The 20000-nt window shown below is 36.7% G+C and overlaps 1 protein-coding gene across 4 annotated transcripts in view; it reads left to right on the forward strand.

The window, feature by feature from the left end:
* The window catches only part of LOC115217114, a 295576-nt gene that overhangs the window by 68998 nt on the left and 206578 nt on the right, over nucleotides 1-20000 (forward strand). For all 4 annotated transcript variants that reach the window (XM_036507465.1, XM_036507464.1, XM_029786713.2 and 1 more), the window contains 5 exons: nucleotides 10100-10171; nucleotides 13209-13267; nucleotides 14012-14093; nucleotides 14517-14608; nucleotides 18313-18403. In XM_036507465.1, coding sequence (XP_036363358.1) covers nucleotides 10100-10171; nucleotides 13209-13267; nucleotides 14012-14093; nucleotides 14517-14608; nucleotides 18313-18403 — 396 coding nt within the window. The remainder of the gene's footprint in view (nucleotides 1-10099; nucleotides 10172-13208; nucleotides 13268-14011; nucleotides 14094-14516; nucleotides 14609-18312; nucleotides 18404-20000) is intronic.

Genomic DNA, 20000 nt, shown 5'->3' on the forward strand with positions numbered 1-20000 from the left:
ATGGGCCGGGCGTTGTTCCTCATGTCCCGCAAATAAAACCCAAAAGACATAAATGGACATGTGAGGAATACATTTCTATCCTACACGCATACTTCACAGCAGTGCTCTACCCAAAAATGAAAACACAACAACACATACATATAAAATATGAAAGGAAAATAGCATAAATATAGACTTGGATACAGCAATGAACCCTAATAAACTAGCTAACGTACGAAGATACATTCTCAACGCAAAAAAATATCAGAAATAGAAATAGAACATCTAAAAGAAAAACTACACCAGGAAAATGTAGATAGAAGTCACACAACAATGCCCAATAATATAAACACTGAAACAGTAAAACACGAAAACAAACGTAACATTCCCAACAAACACGATGTAAACAAAAAACAACAAACCCAGACCGTGAGGATGCATAATAATACACGACAAACAGCAAGCCAAAATACGGCAAACAAACATATAAATAAGAAAGAAAGCGACACAAAGCTAAAACCTGGAAACAACGAAGGGAAGCCTAATGATTATGATAATATAAAAAGTAAAATAGTCAAAGAACTGAAAACCACAGAGCTCAAAATGGACCACCGACCATACCTCCCAAAAATCAAAATAGACGAAACAACACCAATTATAAACAGCATAAACCTAGCCGTCACGGAACTAATAGCCACTGAAACAAAAAGCGATATCACTGAGCTAAATGACTTAGTATACGCAGCAGCCACTGCAGCCACAAAAGAAGCTGGATACTCACTCAAACCCATCCAAACAGGAGTACCACCACCCAAACAAACCCTGTGGATAAATAACATCCAAAACAAAATTTAAAAAATGAGAAAAGATCTGTCGATTCTTAATGAAATCAGTAGACAATCAACGCTACTGAGCAACAAAAAGAAAACAAAAATACTCCGCAAATATAACATCACAGAAAAAGATTTACCTGAGATAAAAGAAAGCCTGAAGCAAGATATCCTTGCCAAAGCACAAAGGATCCGCCGGTATGAGAAACGCCAGCGCTTCTTTGAACAAAACAAAAAGTTCAACTCCAATCCCAAAAAGTTCTACCAAGAACATGGCAAAAATAAAATAGAAATCACTGCAGCACCAACGGCAGAAGAAGTGGAAGAATTCTGGAGAGAAATATGGTCACCGAACGAACAACCAAAAAAAAAAGGAGTATTAAAACAACAAACTCAGCATCTGAGCAACTTTGGACCCCCATAACAACTGAAGAGGTCACCCAGGCACTGCAAAGACTAAGCAACTGGAAGGCACCAGGGCATGACAAGATCCCCAACTTCTTGTTGAAATATCTAACAGGAATGCACAAAAAGCTGGCTGAAAACTTTAACAACATACTAGCAGAGCCAGAGACAATGCCTGAATGGTTCACGAAGGGGAAAACCATCTTAATTCCCAAATCAAATGAGACAGCAAAGCCAGAAAACTACAGACCAAAAACCTGTCTCCCTACAATGTACAAGGCATTTACTGCAGTGATATCGAAAAGGTTGAACAAGCACCTGGACGAAAACAACCTATTTCCAGAAGAGCAGAAAGGATGCCGCAAAGGCTCATATGGCTGTAAAGATCAACTAATGATTAATAAAGCTATAACTGAAGACCGCCACAGAAAGAAGGAAGGCCTCAGTATGGTCTGGATCGACTACAAAAAGGCGTTTGATAGCATCCCCCACACATGGATCCTCGAAACACTAGCCATTAACAAAGTAGCAACAACAATTATAAAATTCATAGGGCACTCTATGAATAAATGGCAAACAGTGCTACAGCTACAAACAAAAGAGGGACTCATGAAAACCAAAGACATCCCCATTAGAAGAGGAATATTCCAGGGAGACACGCTCTCTCCACTCCTTTTCTGCTTGGCACTGTCACCTCTATCTGATATGCTAAATAGAACTATATGCGGATATAAATGTTACGGCAAAACGATCAGCCATCTTTTATATATGGATGACCTAAAACTATACGCTGCAAATGACAAACAGCTGGAAACACTATTAAAGACAGTTCATGGATTTACCAAAGAAATAGATATGAAATTTGGATTAGAAAAATGCGCCAAAGTAACCATGAAAAGAGGAAAACTAGTTAAGAGTAGCAACATCACACTAGATAAAACCAATGAAATAAAAGAATTAGACCAAAGCCAAAGTTACAAATACTTAGGAATCCATGAACTAGATAAGACACAAAACACACAAATGAAAGAGAAAATAAAAAAAGAATATTATAGACGAGTTAGACCAATACTAAAAACAGAGCTCAATGCTAAAAACAAGATAATAGGTATTAACACTTTAGCTGTCCCAGTTATAAGTTACAGCTACAATATCCTTAACTGGACACTAAATGAACTGACCAAAATAGATAGGAAAACAAGAAAAATAATGACAGGATCTAGGATGCATCACCCAAAATCTGACATAGAAAGACTATATATATACAACGTATAGAAGGTGGTAGAGACCTTATACAGCTGGAAAACTACTATAAAATAACCACCATAGGACTGCAAAAATATCTACTTCAGAAGGAAGGAAAACTGATACAAATAGCGGCAAAACACGAGCAAAACAAAAAACTGTTCTCAGTATTTAAGGAAGCTGACAAATACAAACAAGAAATCATACCACCTAATAAATATGAAGAAGAAGAAGAAGAAAGAAGAAGAAGAAGAAGAAGAAGAGAAGAAGAAGAAGAAGAAAGAAGAAAGAAGAAGAAGAAGAAGAAGAAGAAGAAACAACAAAAGCTATAAAACAAATGAAATCCAAACTAAAAATAGAACAGCAACGAACCATGATAAAACGATGGCAAGAACAGCCCCTTCATGCTAAATACTGCACTAAACTAAACGCAAAAGAAATAGACAAAGAAAAATCCCAGCAATGGTTGAGAAGCTCAGGACTCAAAGCAGAGACAGAGGGATTTTTAATTGCAGCACAAGACCAAAGCCTCCCCACCAGAAATTACCAAAAACATGTAATGAAAAGAAATATAACAAGTAACTGCAGAATATGTGGAGATGGACAAGAAACAATAAATCATATTATCTCTGGCTGCCCAGTCCTGGCTAAGAAGGAATATATTCACAGACATGACAGAGTTGGAACCTACATACACTGGAAGCTATGCCAACATTATGGAATAACAACAGAAAAAAAGATGGTATAGGCACACACCAGAAAAGGTCACAGAAAACGAGAAAGCAACCATACTCTGGGATATGCCGATACACACAGACAGAGAAATTGAGGCCAACAGACCAGATATAGTTGTCAGAGATCATGAAGAAAAAAAATGTTTTCTAATTGATGTGTCAATACCAGCGGATGACAACGTGACTCTAAAAGAAATGGAGAAACTTTCAAAATACAAAGACCTGGAAATAGAGGTAACCAGAATGTGGAATCTAAAAACAGAAACAATTCCTATCATAGTAGGTGCATTAGGCATGATAAAAAAATATTCAGACAAATTCATAACAAAAACACCAGGACTTACAAACACATATAACATACAGAAAATTGCACTACTAGGCACTGCACACATCCTACGCAGAACACCTTCCATACAATAACCATCAGAGCATCACAACAAATCACAGCACATATCTAAGGCACACAGAGCTGCGCTCGGTAGTGAAGTGAAAGCACGCTATAAAAATAAAACTACTGAAAATAATAATAATAATAATAATAATAATAAAATAATAATAATAATAATAAATAAAAATAATAATAATAATAAAATAATAATAATATAATAATAATAATAAATAATAATAATAATATATAATAATAATAATAATAATAATAATAATAAATAATAATAATAATAATATAATAATATAATAATAATAATAATAATAATAAATAATAATAATAATAATAATAATAATAATAATAATAATAATAGCAATAAGCACACAAAAAGTTAAGCGTATGAAAACCCGTCCTAAATCTGCTGCTTTGGATATTCTTACTGATAAATGGCAAGAAAAACCTCTCAATGGCAAATACCCAAAGAGAGCTAATAATGCCGATGTTGACAAAGTCTTTACTCATCAATGGTTAGTGTCTCCTGGCTTAAAGTCAGAGACAGAAGTGTTTATCAAAGCAACCCAAAATCAATGCCTACCTACAAGGAACTACCAGGCCAACATGAACGGCAGCTGCTCAACGTGTTGTGTATGTCAACAACAAAAGGAAATCATTCATCATGTTGCCTCCATGAGCAGTCTTCTTGCGCATACAAAGTATCTCAACAGGCATGATAGAGCTGCATAATATATTCACTGGATAATTTACCAAAACCTGGACCTGCTCCAATAATAATAATAATAATAATAATAATAAAATAATAATAATAATAATAATAATAAAACTATCCTAATTCCCAAATCCGCTGAAACGGCAAAACCAGAAAACTACAGACCTATGAACTGTCTCTCTACAATTTACAAAGCTTTTACTGCAATAATACTACAGAGATTGAGCAAGCATTGAAAAAACAACCTGTTTTCAGAAGAACAGATTGGATACTGCAAGGGCCCATACGGTTGTAAAGATCAACTAATGATCAATAAAGCTATAACTGAAGACAGCCGCAGAAAGAAGAAAGGCCTCAGTATGGCCTGGATCGACTACCGAAAGGCTTTTTATAGTATTCCCCTCAGATGGATCCTCGAAACACTAGCCATGAACAAGGCAGCACCAATAATTATAAAATACATAAGACACTTTATGAATAAATGGCAGACAGTGCTATAGCTCCAAACAACAGAGGGACTCGTGAAAACCAAAGCCATCCATATAAGAAGAGGAACAGACCAAGGAGACACGCTCTCTCCACTCCTTTTCTGCTTGGCACTGATGCGGATACAAATGTTACTGGATGCGGATACAAATGTTACGGCAAACCAATCAGCCAGCTCATATATATGGATGGCCTAAAACTATACGCTACAAATGATAAACAGCTGGAAACACTACTACAGACAGTACATGGTTTTACCAAAGAAATAGATATGAAATTTGGCTTTAGAAGAGGAAAACTAGTTAAGAGTAGAAACATCACACTAGATAAAGCCAATGAAACAAAAAAATAGACCAAAGCCAGGCACACAAATATTTATGAAACAATGAACTAGATACGATACAACACACACAAATGAAAGAGAAAATAAAGAAAGAATACTATAGACGAGTTAGATCAATACTAAAAACAGCCTCAATGCTAAAAACAAGATAATAGGTATTAACACTTTAGCCGTCCCAGTTATAAGTTAGAGCTACAATATCCTTAACTGGGCACTAAATGAACTAACTTAAATAGACAGAAAAACAAGATTAATAATGACAGGATCTAGGATGCACCACCCAAAATCTGACATAGAAAGGCTATATATACAACGTATAGAAGGTGGTAGAGGCCTTATACAGCTGGAAAACTATTATAAAATAAGCACCTTAGGACTGCAAAAATACCTACTTCAGAAGCAAGGAAAAGTAATACAAATAGCCACAAAATACAAGCAAAACAAAAAAAACTATTCTCAGTATTTAAGGAAGTTGACAAATACAAACAAGAAGTCATAATACCTAACAAATATGAAGAAGAAGCAACAAAAGCTATAAAACAAATGAAATCCAAACTAAAACTAGAACAGCAGCGGACCTTGATAAAACGATGGCAAGAAAACACCTTCATGGCAAATACTGGGCTAAACTAAATGCAAAAGGAGTAGACAGATAAAAATCCGAGCAATGGTTGAAGAAGAAGAAGAAGAAGAGAACAACAACAACAACAACAACAACAACTACTACTACAACAGCAACAACAACGACAATAAGAAGAAGGAGAAGAAGAAGAATATTATTAATAATAATAATAATAATAATAATAATAATAATAATAATAATAATAATAATAATAATAAATGTCCTGATACAGTACCAGACAGTGGCCTCCGTGGCTTCTTATCTTAACTGATTGGAAGTGTTATCATGTACATTGTTTTGTCTTGGTATAAAGATGGACCACAGCAAATATGCTGCTCAATACCACAGATTTGCTTGTCAGTTGCTTGACCTTGACCAGTTGAGCATGTCTCTTAGTGGCTGACGATATGTGCATCTCTGATCATGAGCAGAAGTAGTGGGGAGAATTATAGCTATGTGTTGAGAGGAATTCTTTGGAGTTTGGATAATTCACCTCCGGAAACACGGGTTTTCGTTCAACATCCTTAAACAACCCTTATTCAGGGACCTTTTGAACGGGTTGGGCCACCCGACCTGAAAAAAAATTATACAGGGCTCCACCTGCAAGGTCATGCCTTGTTTATCTTGATATGAGATTATCATGTCGCGCATATATAGTTGTGATGCATGTGCGTGGTGTGCCCTTATCAGACGGGTAGTCATGATGGGTATAATGGGCTTCGTATGTTTTACCCCATTGTCACTTTGATGGCATGCACTGCTCTCTCAATGATAATAATAATAATAATAATAATAATAATAATAATAATAATAATAATAATAATAATAATAATAATAATGATGATGATGATGATGATGATGATGATAATAATAATAATAATAATAATAATAATAATAATAATAATAATGATTTCAATTTTTTTGCCACGAGGGCAGTTTCGGGAAGGGGATTAGGTCGATTACATTGACTCCAGTGCCTAACTGGTACTTATTTAATCCACCACGAAAGGATGACAGGCAAAGCCGACCTCGGCGGAATTTGAACTGAGAACGTAGACAGACGAAATACCGCTATGCATTTCGTTCAGCGTGCTAACGATTCTGCCAGCTCGCCGCCTTAATAAAAATAATTATTGGCAGTTTTATGTAAGCAACAACCAAAAATCACCAATCATAATGTCGCCAATGTTGTGTATGTAAACAGCAAGCAGAAACCATTGATCATATTGTCTACATTATGCAGCCTTCTTGCTGCCACAGAACAATGTAATCTGCAAGAACCTGGACCTGTCCCACGATAAAAACTCGTGGGAATACATGTGGGTTAGTAGAATCCAGTGATTTCATTAAATCAGGCATCTCCGGAGGAGTGAACAGAGATGTTCGCTCGAGAGCTTCAAATTCACCGTTTGCAGCTTCAAAGCGAGGAATTGTGGCCGGTGCTTCAGCTCGAGCAGACCTACTGGTGTAGCCACAGTCGCTGAGGGCTTTGTTATCATCGAAGGTACTTTCATCTCTGGAGAGTCTCTGATTCTCTGGTGGTGCTTTAAGAACTCCTTCAGCAATCTTCTTTACTTCATAAACGGTAGTTTTCTTCAACGTCTATAAAGATGGTACATCTCTTCCTTCTGATCATTAAAAACACATCCATTGTATAAGTTGCGTATATTATATATACAATGGATATGTTTTTAATGATTAGAAGGAAGAAGTGTACCATCTTTATAGACGTTAAAGAAAAACACTACCATTTATGGAGTAAAGAAGATTGTTGAAGGAATTCTTAAAGTACCACAAGAGAATCAGAGATTCTTCAGAGATGTGGGGGTTTACATGTAAGGGAATGGTAAAAAAATAATATTCAATATGCTTTAAAAAGAGAGAGATATACATAGTATACGGCACTAAGAACAAAAAAGGAGTAGTGATGGGGTCCTCCTGATACAAGAGGACCTCGAGGAACCCCACCATCCAAGAACACCCTGTCCTTTCTAACTCCTTTCCTCTGACTCACAGATCTACACTGTGAGTCGTACCATCCACTTTTGCCATTTTCGCAACTTGCATCCACCTTTTGATAAATTTACTAGAGGACAGCACCTCCCTCTCCACATTCACTCTCCTTTTCAATTGTAACTTGAAAAAGTCGATGAGGACTTTATCGAAGAGAGCTGTCTCTGTCCTCATTCCTTTCAGCCTCGCCACACCCACCAAGTAAAAGGAAAACTGCATTGTCGGCCCAATTAAGGATGGGCAGCAGGGCAATCATCACAATGAACTCGATCGACAGACGGATCCGTCCCACACGAACAGATGTTCGACATAACTCCATAAGTCAGCAATTCCCAGACACTGAACGAGTGCATGCAGAACGGTTTCATCACTCTGCGTGCGCCTCGGACAAGCCCACATCACACACACATCCCGGTCTGTTAAGTTTATCTCTAACCGGTACACCCCCACCCAACCCTCCACTGGTAGCACTGCCAAACCAAGGACATCTGGAAATTATCCATAATAGTCCACAACCGAAATGTCCTCCGGAACAGACTAGCCAGTTGTCTTCATCGACGCCCAGAGACTCCCCTAGGATGTCATCGCACCCCACCACCTCGCCACTTATCCTCTATAAATAGCTAAAGCGGAACATCCGCCGATCCTATTGTCCGACGTGTAGAGGACAGTGAGAACCTGGTGACATTCTAAGTGCCAGGCGCCCAATGTCAGTCTATCTTTCACCCAGGACTGCAGTTCCGTCAGAGAGACGAGCTGTAGAAAGACGTGTCTCACAAACGGAGTCCCAACACGTTCACCTTCTAGGTAACGCAACCGCAGCGCTTGTCTGCCCACCAACAGCCCCCACTCAGAAGGAGTTGGCAGCAGACTGACCGCTTAGCCATTGAAACGCGTCCCTTCCTCAAGAAAACCCACAGGAGACGCTCCAACTTGATCAAGCAATAATCAGGGCAAGGTACGACGGTCAGACGGTAAATGGTGACGGAGGCAATGTAGGCATTCGCCACCTCTGCCCAACCTTACAAGGACAGTTTCTTCTCTACCCATTTCTGGGCAAGATTGGCCATCCTGTTCGTCACATCGTCTCAGTTGTTATCCACCTGCGGTTTAACCTTTTCTTTATTAACTACTGAGGACAGAACAATACAATACAGATAGAGTGGGATTGAAAGGTGTAAATCTTAAATCTTAATTAAAATTTCCAAAAGAGGAGACTTCCGAAGGTTTGTGTTATGGCGAGAATCATAACACACCCTGTGAGAATGGACTAGTTGAACTCACATATGTAGGAGCGTGTTTGACTGAGAGCGAGAGATGAGAAATCGCAGGAAGTCGAAAGGTGCCGTTCATGAGTTTGTGGAGTCGCAGGAAATTGTTGAGAAGTTGTTATAGTTCATTGAGAGTTGTTTTGGATTGGTTACAGTTGTTGGCAGAGTATTTGGGAATACATCAAATAAAGACAGTTGGTATCTCCCCCGTTTCGTGGTAATGTGCATCACAGTTATTAGCGCATGACACTGAGGTGACATATACAGAAACCACGTCTGTATAAAAGTCTTCCCGTAGAAGTCTCCGCACAACCACGATCGCCCTAACCTCTAGGGCAAGTACACTCTGCTCTTTATCTACCCTAAATCTAGAAGCACATTTGCTAATAATAATAATAATAATAATTCTTTCTACTATTAATAATAATCCTTTCTACTATAGACATAAGGCCTGAAATTTTGAGGAAGGGGGCAGTCGATTACACGACACCAGTACACAACTGGTACTTAATTTATCGATCCCGAAATGATGGAAGGTAAAGTCGACCTCGGTGGAATTTGAACTCAGAAAGTAGCGACGGGCGAAATACCGCTAAATATTTCGTCCAGTGTGCTAATGGTTGCCAAAAGGCAGTTTGTCAACGTTTAATTAAAAAAACAAATAATCTTTTCCGTTATAGGCACAAGACATGATTTTAGGGGTGAAGGATAAGTCGGTTATCTCGACTCCAGTGCACAACTGGCACTAATTTTTTCGATACCAAAAGAATGAAAGTCAGGCGAAGGTAAAAGGGAACGAAACGCCGCTTAGCATTTTTGTTAACGATTCTCCCATGTCACCGTCTAAAAGAGAGATAGATAGTAATGAGAATGGCCGGAGATGTAAAATACGTGCCTCAAGAATTGTTATTTGTAAAGCGTAGTAGAAGAGATATATGCTTATATAAACAACATATAAGAAATATGCGAGGAAATGGGAAAGTTGGCAAAGAATTCCCTCCTTCAACGTTTATTCTTATTTTTTATTTGTTTTTCTTTGTTTCTTTGTATACTGTCCAGAAACTTCAGCTGCACTGACTTTTCGAGCAGATACTACATTGTCAATTGAGACAACTCTTCGAGCTACAACAGGTAAGTGAAATCGTTAGAAGCGTTTATCCACGGACAGTAATGAATATGTGATTGTATTGTGTGTGTGCATATATATATCCTGTACCTCAAGTCATTTGGTGCCCTCTTTGATATCCTTCAGGCAACTACAGAGTGGGTAAATGTCTCCAGCCCTCTAAGGCAATTCACCGAGAAGGCCCCTCATTGTAAAACCTACGGTTTGCTACCCACCGCAGCCATTTTAGTCCGCTGAGCCCTTGTGGTCGGACCTCGGAAGGATGGAATTGTATTGCGCGCACTGACTCTTCCTTTAAAACTACTAAATGCAGGCAAGGAGAAAAGCCTGCATCATCAATGATCGGTTCAAAAAGCCACGCGAAGGCGTGCCGCTTTCATTCATGATATTCGGGCACAAAGAAACTGCTGTGAATAAGTATGCAAGTATGTATGTATGTATGTATGTATGTATGTATGTATGTATGTATGTTGTATGTATATATGTATGTATGTATGCATGTATCTATCTATCTATCTATCTATCTATCTATCTATCTATCTATCTATCTATCTATCTATCTATCTATCTATCTATCTATCTATCTATCTATCTATCTATCTATCTATTTATCTATCTATCTGCCTGTCTTTCTGTTTATTTATCGGTGAATCTATCAATTTCTCTCTCTCTCTTTATATATACATACATATATATATATATATTATATAATAGTTGCTTTTTCTTATACGAGAAAATGCATTGCTAGAAAGGATCACTGAAATGAGTCATTGTTATTGCAATGTGTGTCCCTTATATGACTCTTGAGCCCCGCCAAAGATTTGCACATTCTATTGTACAATGCTCAGCTGTGCTGGCTGGCAGAGGGAACAGGCACCACAGTATGGAGTCTTTTGGCATGTCTTTTCAGTCCTCCAACTGAAAGGCACACCTTTCCACGGGTTGAACATGTTCAGTTATGTAAATTGTGATACATAAATATATACTGATAGATAGATAGATAGATAGATAGATAGATAGATAGATAGATAGATAGATAGATAGATAGATAGATAGATAGATAGATAGATAGATAGTCAAACAATTTGAAGGAAATGTTTAACTTCTTAGCAGTCACTCCTAAATTGCTGAGAATGATGCAATTGCTGCCAACCTAATGCTCTTCTACGTCAGTATAAAAACAAGATTAATGTGGACAGGATGCGACCATGAATTCGTGTAACAAGGCTTCGTTAAAGATATTCGCGAGCCAAGAAGTATGGTGTTAAGTCGGGTGTTAGATACTCACTCAATACAGGTCGATTAAAAAAAAAGTCAAAACGGTGCTGTTTCTCCAACGAAGTAATTAGAACTAGTCTCCTGATATTAGAAAATATCAGCTGAGCATTTATGAGATACTTATGCAAATGCAATGCCTCAGAGTTGGAGAAAAGGTTAAATATGATCAGGTTCATGCTTTTCTAAACGTTAGGAAACAACATTAATCAAAATTCATCAAATAATAATAATAAAACCCACAAGAGAACTCAGTTTGCTAAATGCACGTGGAAGCGCAATGGCCCAGTGGTTAGGGCAGCGGTCTCGCGGTCGGAGGATCGCAGTTTCGATTCCCAGACCTTGCGTTGTGTGTTTTTATTGAGCGAAAATACCTAAAAGCTCCACGAGGCTCCGACAGGGAGTGGTGGCGACCCCTGTTGTACTCTTTCGCCACAACTTCCTCTCACTCTCTCTTCCTGTTTCTTGAACAACGCTGCGATGGACTGGCATCCCGTCCAGCTGGGGTGAACACATACGCCACAGAAACCGGGAAACCGGACCCACGAGCCTGGCTAGGCTTGAAAAGGACTACGAGCTAAATGCACAAGGCCTGAAATTTGTGGGGAGGGGACTAGTCGATTACATAAACCCCAATGTTTCATTGGTACTCGCGAATGTATATGAACGCAAGGATGAAAAAAAAATTACAATTACAAATACAACAGGACATTAACAACAGGCGTCTTTCGACTTTTACTCTCTCATTGCTCACACGGGACCATCGTCTACCTTTCTTTTTCCCATGTGATCATCTTTTCTTTCTGTCTGTGTCACAGACCAGATGTATTCTTGTCTGTCTCCACTCCTATCTTTTCCCCTGTCAACACTTTTTCCTCCAGCGTTCGCCACCTTACCTCATATGGCCTAGCAGCCCTCACTGCTTCTTTTCACTGTCCTGTTTTTATTACCAACTTTCACCCTCCGCAAATCCCTTTATTTTATTCTGGTTGCAGGAGCAACTGTTTTCTCGAAGGCACATATGTCATGAATTGTTCAAAATGGGGAGTAGATAAACAGCCGACAACTGCTGAAGGGGTGTTTTTTGCATGCTACTTGTCTTGTTTTCTATTTGTTTCTCTCATTCGCAAAAAAATGTTTGCCTTCGTATTTCATGTTGTTTACATTTTGTGATGTCCTGTACCCATATATGCATATATACATATATATGTACGTACGTACATATATTTATGTATATATGCATATATATATATATATATACATGTATATTGTGTGTGTGTATGTGTGTGTGTGTGTGTGCGTGTATGTATATATATATATATATATATATATATATATATATATTACGGAGATGTACTTGCATAGTTCAATGTACTTGCATAGCAAGTGACCTGATCTGAGATCGTGTGCTGGAACGAAAACAATTGCAGCGTGGAAGGTGTTTATAAGCCATTTAAGAAACACAAAAACCGTTAGATTCACTTCAACATTTAAATTTAATTTGCCAAAATATTTTCGTCGCTTTGAGACCACGACAAAATTCTGTGCGGCATCATTTAAATTAAATTAAACTAAATTTACATGTTGAAGTGAATCTAACGGTTTTTGTCTGCTTCTTAAATGGTTTATAAACGCCTTCCACGCTGCAATTGTATATATATATATATATATATATATATATATACAATTGCAGCGTGGAAGGCGTTTATAAACACACATACACATACACATATATATTTAAATACATGTAAATTTTATATGTTGTAGATTCCCTAGTAAAGACATCTCTAAAAGCAGAATTGGAAGAATCAGCCTTAGGATACTCGGTAAAAAATGTTCCATTAACTTTTCTATATATATGATGACATGAATGTAGCTAAAAGGTTTGTTTTGTAGTCACATGATTTGCATTCAGTTCCATTTGAGAAAACTGTGCTCTATCAATGGGTCAACCAAATTCTTGTGAGTAAAATGCAGCTGATGGAAACAATATGGATTGCCATTGAATGTATATGTGTGTGGATGGCAAAATACTTTGTGATAGGTTATGATCTTTTTTAAATCTTGCCTTTTTTCTCTTCCAAGTTTGTAGTACCAGGCACAGCATTGGGCTAATATAAGCTTAAATACCTTTCAACATGATACCACAGCATTGATACAGTTCAATGACTAAAACAGATTAATGAATGAAATAATCTTTATCGTAGAAACTACAATATTGAAAGTTTTAATTATTGCATTCATTTAATGCTTAATTCCTGAATACTTTCTTTTCCACTTCAAAGATAAAATTCTCAAAAATATAATCAAAACAAGAAACTATTTCTAAAGTGTGAGACCAACAGTTTTAAATTATCAGTTTGAAGAAGGAACTTAATGATCCTTCATCACTTTGTTAGGCAGGCCCATTTTTTACAAGATCCCCAAATCAGAAAGATGATTTTATGTGAAATTCTATATAGTAGATGCCAAATATTTGAATCTCAAGAATCAAAGCAAGGTATAGATATCCCAGAAAATTGAATATCTATACTCTTTGATCATTCCTAACTTTTATTTCTGCCTTCCAGTTAAATAACTGCCCAAGAAAATACCATGGAATAGCAAATCACACGGCTTGCATTTCAAAATCTCCACATGCATACAAATCTGGTAAGTTAAGTTTGTTGTTTAAGAAATAATTTGAACTTCAAATTCCTGCAAAATCTAAATGAAGATCAGCCAAAATGTTATGAAAGAGATTAAGATAAACATTACATTATCAGTACTTCATTTCACACACACACACACACACACACACACACACACACACACACACACACACACACACACACACACACATACACACACACACCTAAATGAATGATACCATTCTTTACACCTCAAGGAAGTGTTCTGCTCTGGTGTCATTTACAAACAATCTAGATGGGCATCATTCACATGTCAGTTTCAGGTATTAAGAAAAGCCATTATAATTATATTTTAATTAATATACCAATACTTCTTTTTGCCATTTTATATTTTAAGAATTTCTACTCTAAATTAGGCTTTATAAATATCTGTTCTATTGTTTAGGTTTAACAGATGAAGATAGAAAAATTATTCTGGACTTGCATAATCAGTTTCGGAAAGATGTCAATCCAGCAGCCTGTGACATGTTGAAATTAGTAAGGGAACTTAAAATCATTATACAATCTTCAAATTTTGAACTAACATAGTAAATATCTGAGTAAATAATTAACAGTTTTTTTTCATTTGAATTATATATGTAAAATTAACAACGGTTGGTAACTGAGGATAAATTATGGTAATTCACTTCCAAGATGGCCAAATATGTCATTAATATCTTCAGTATTTGCGTATACAGGAATATGTGCAGAGTAAACTGATAATAATCTGTGTTCCTTTATGATGGTGTTCCTGCATAGATCCCTTTTAATATAATGAAGATGTAAATAATCTGTTCAGTTTGACGAGGAACACTGGTAAGTCAGTCAAGTGAGACAAAGCGTGCATGTGTCTTCATGTGACTGTGTATATGAAACATATACACACACAAACACACACACACATGCATATACATATGTGTGTGTGTGTGTGTGTGTGGTGTGTGTGTGTGTGTGTGTGTGTGTGAGTAAGTTTTGGAAGTTGTCTCCAAATTTCAGTCCAGCGTGTTTGTATATCTGGACTTCCAATTATGCCATGACAAGGTTGGCAAAAGTAGGGTCTACCCTCGTTCCCATCATTGTGCCCGATTTTTTGTCTATAAGTGTTCTCGTTGAAGTTGAAGCTGTTCTGTACGACGAATTTTATTCCTTCAATGATGAATTCTCTTCTGATTCGGTCAGGAATGTCATTTGGGAATTTTTCCAGCCAGTATTGTATGGCTATTATTCCGTATTTGTGGGGAATTGAGGTGTAGAGGTTTACTACATCGAATGAAATCAGGAGGGAGTCCTATCCCAGATCATCGGTATATGTTAGAGAAAAGGTTTAAGAAGGAGGGCAATAAATTTACCGAGTCTGTGTGTCTCACTCAAGGGACCGGCCACAATTGGTCTCATTTTGAGACCTCTCGAATTAGAGATATTTATGACTACAAAAGTTGATTTCTTACAGGCTTCATTTATGGCCTCACTTTTGTGGATTTTGAGAAGTCCATAAAAGCTGATGGTTTTGCAGTCAAATCTAGTCAAGCAATCTCTCTCCTTTTCCGTTAAACCTTGTTGGAACTGGTGGATAAGGGTAAAAAGTTCAGTCATTATCTTGGATTGATTGCAGTTGTTGACTTTTTCTTAGTAGGTATTGTCATGAAGGAAGATTAGGGTAGTGTTTATGTATTTTTCTGAGTCCATGATTACTACAACACTCCCTTTATCGACTTCTTTTGTAATTATGTTGTCATCCTCCTTGAGCTTAATAATGATCTCCCATTCTTCTTGACTTGTATTTGTTTTAAATTTTCGAGGTGGGAGTAAATTGTAGGGATAATTGGAAACCAAATCACAAAAGTTATCCAGAGTTTGATTCTTCCTTTTGTTGGATAGTAGTTACTTTTATTGTTAGGTATCGATTGATCATTATTTTCTTTATCCAGCAGTTCTTCAGTGATGCGAAGTTTTCTGCAGAATTCCTGGATATCATTTTGTATACCATTTAGGTTCGACCTTTATGGTGTTGGGGTGAACTTCAATCCCTTTGCGAGAATCTTAGTTTTCTGGTTTGAAAGGGTTTTCTGTGAGAGATTTATCATCTTCGGGATCTCACATTTGGTTGGTGCCATCGAGTGTCCCGGTTTTGGCCAAGTTTGTCTAAAAAAAGGGTTTCTTGGGTTTTGATATAGGGAATTAGGGTTCCTGTTGATTGTCCTTCCACTGACCTTTGTTCTACTGTGCGTTCTCTGTTGTAGTCGGCTTTGAGTGGGGTTGTCGTAATGGTTATATTTTGTTTGGACGAGGTGGTTATTGTGGAAGAAATGTCTCGAGCGGGAGAAGTTCCTACTTCTTCCTGTTAGAAGTCTTTATGTGAGATGTGTATCGGACGCGGGGAGTTCTTGTTTCTCTTATAGTTCTGTCCGAAAGAGTTATTCACGTAGACGTTACATCTAAGACGTGGAGGGTTCTTGGGGTGATATGGGTTTCTATATTTTTGAATGGAGGTGTTTTGTCTTGTGGTGAAGGGTGCAATGGAATTTCCCATTTTGTGTCTTTGAAAAGTATTTGGAACCATGGAGAGATTATCGGCTATTCTTGGTTCTAGATGGACATTTCAGTATTGTTCCGGTAGTGACTAGATAGAAAATACCTGGCCAGTCTACTCGAAAAGTGATAGACATCCAAGCGTTACGGAAAACAAGAAAACACCATCACACATTTAAAACATTATCTTACATATCAACACACAATCCGAAGAACATGGAAGCATGCAACATCATCCATCAAAACATACCCCCACCTTTTGAAGGACCTGCAAATGAAAAAGGCGTAAATTTACAAAACAGGCCCGAATTTAACATCAATGGCTGCGAGCGGGAGAATGAAATCCAAATCGAAGTAAAGCATGCGCGTTGGGCACCGTTGCGCAGGCGTAAGGCACTACAAGGTTACATGTGAACATGAAGGTTAGCAAGAACTACAGCCATATTGAAAAACAAAATGCATCCACATGGTCTAAACGAAAAGAACGACGATATCGTGTGAACAATGCATTTTCTGACTTCTTCAACATTAATTCCAGTAACTGTTGGTTTTATTGTTGTTGCTCTTGTAGTTGATATTGTTGATGCTGCTGCTGTTGTTGCAACTGCACCACGGAGGCCAATATTCCCTCCATGTTAGACGATTTTTTTTTGTTTCGTACCCCCACCCACCCACCAAAAAATTCCTAAACGTCTAACGCAAGTTTCGAACAACTTGTCACCACTTTTATATCCTGATGTTGGATAAATAATTCAATGAAGCTGGGGAAAGTAATCACACGATGCACTACAATTACTGTTACACAAGGTTAAACGTTCTCTATCAATTGCTCACACTTCTTTATTTTATAGTAATGTGTCAGTCCACGTTTAGTCACTTGGTGGGAGGGGTCAAAATCCTTCCACAACACTATATATTCATGTGAGTTTGAACAATAGTTTCTATGTACATTCACATATCACCAATGGGGCACACTGTGCATTCAAGGTTATGTGGAATAATTGATCCCTTACTCAAAAAAGAGATGAAGATTCGAGTCATGAAGGGTCCCAGCTGTAAAAACAACTGCCTCATATACTATATTCATCCAACCCATGCAAGCATGGAAAAATGGACATAAAATTAATGAAGAAAAGAACTCAAAAACTGTATGTATTTATTTTTGAAATTTTCCTTTTACTATCAAAAGCTGGTGCCAATCAAACAACTGACAAAATCATTTAAGTGTTGCACAAAATGCTTTGCAATATTTAGTTAAATTCTGTGATTATATCCAATAAAAGTTGACCTTGTTTTTCTCCCCTTCAAGGTCAATCAAATTATGTGTCACTCAAGTATTAGGATCTTTGAGTATTAGGATCTATGTGCTTAACGCTCCCTTTCCATTTAAAATTACTGAACTTGATCCTGAAATTGCAGCAGTCACATTTATTTATTGTTATTGTATTTATAATTGTGTATGTGTTATTTTATGTGTAATACAGTATGTTATCTATTGTACTAGTACACTACAAAAATAAGACGAACTCAAAGGAAGAGAATTCACAATATAATTTCACTTATAATTTCATCGGTGAAAGCAGTAAAAATAAAATGGTGGATTTGGCAAAATTATTCTAGATTTCTAGCAAATGTCATCATTAAAATGCTATCTTTACTGTCTATAATTTCAGTCTTGGGATGAAGACTTAGAATATGTAGCTCAGAAATGGGCCGACAATTGCTATTTTGAGCATGAACCAGCATTCCGGAGAATAATACCTGGTAAGAAACATATTATCTTTTGTATGTTAATGTTCTTTAAGGTATTGTGAAAATAACAAGAATGTAGAAATTTAGATTGTGAAAATGGCTTGAGGAAACACATTTGTTTCCACATGTATCGTTAATCTATCTATCTATCTATCAATCTATCTACACACACATATACACTTATACACAGATATATATACATACACACACACATGCATACATACACTCATATATACCAACAATATATATATATATATATATATATATACTACAAATATAAGATGAAGTTTTTTTTTTCTACAGAAAAAAATTCCATCAAAAAATGTGGCAGCATATTAAAATACCTTTACGGTTAAAATTATAAACAACTTATAAGTAAGGGCTAAAGAAAATTATTTCATTGCCGAAGCAAAAATCATGGGTACATATAAGTACCCCAGATATATCTAAAAGTAAAATTCTTTGGTCAGCCTCAGCACAACGTGGTGACTGTTCTCCACCACGGCTTTTTCCATGGGCGCATGTAAGTATCTTATTTATATCCTTTCGTATGTTCTACTGAAGAGGAAAGAATATTTTATGAGATTAATTCCGAAATTGATTCAATATAGAAATAACGAACTTTTTAAAAAATTCTATCGGCCGGCTTGCCCGATTTCAGTTCTTCGTGTTTTTTTTCTCTAGCGAGTAAATAATATGTGGAAATTGACGATTTAATAGTCTGTTATTAGCATATTGGCATTGAAATAATTTTCTTTAGCCTTTACTTATAAGTTGTATATATATATATATATATATATATATATATATATATATATATAATATATATATATATATGTGTGTATGTATGTATGTATGTATGTATGTATGTATGTATGTATGTATGTTGTATGTATGTATGTGTGTGCGTGTATGAAAAGAAAAACATTATTAAATAGTGCAATATGGCAGTATTGCTTCCCAGTAAAGCAAAGCACCATCAGGTTAAAGTATAAATCAAAGATAGTGGTACAACAATGCACCAATATTTACTGGAAATCGCAGTCGATAATATACGACGCTATAGTAAAGAGTCACTGCACACACACACACACATATATATATATAGTGGCAAAAACGTTTGCGTGTGGCGAACATAAAAAATTTCATCTTACCTGTAAGAACAATATTAAATAAATGTACAACCCAGATGTGGATAATCTAGGACCTAGGTTTCAAACTTTCCAAATTACTTTTGATAATGTAAATTTGATTATTTCTCTTCGGCTAGGCGTTCAGACGAGTAATATCGGCATTGAGGTAGCAACATTTGAAATTTTGTCTATGTGAATCTAGCCGAATTGAACTAATCAAATTTACGTTACGAAACGTAATTTGGAAAGTTCGAAACCTAGGTCCTAGATTGTCCAAATCTGAGTTGTACATTTATTTACTGTTGTTCTTACAGATAAGATGAAATTTTTTATGTTCGTCGCCCGCAAACATTTTTGCCAGTATATACACAAACTTAAGAGGAATGACCAATAAATTGGACACCTATTATGCTAAACATAGACGTGAAGTAGCCATTACCACGAAGAGTGCGTTTTCCAAAAGAATCTCAGCAAAC

Source organism: Octopus sinensis, linkage group LG11, assembly GCF_006345805.1.
Source record: "Octopus sinensis linkage group LG11, ASM634580v1, whole genome shotgun sequence".
Taxonomy (NCBI): domain Eukaryota; kingdom Metazoa; phylum Mollusca; class Cephalopoda; order Octopoda; family Octopodidae; genus Octopus; species Octopus sinensis.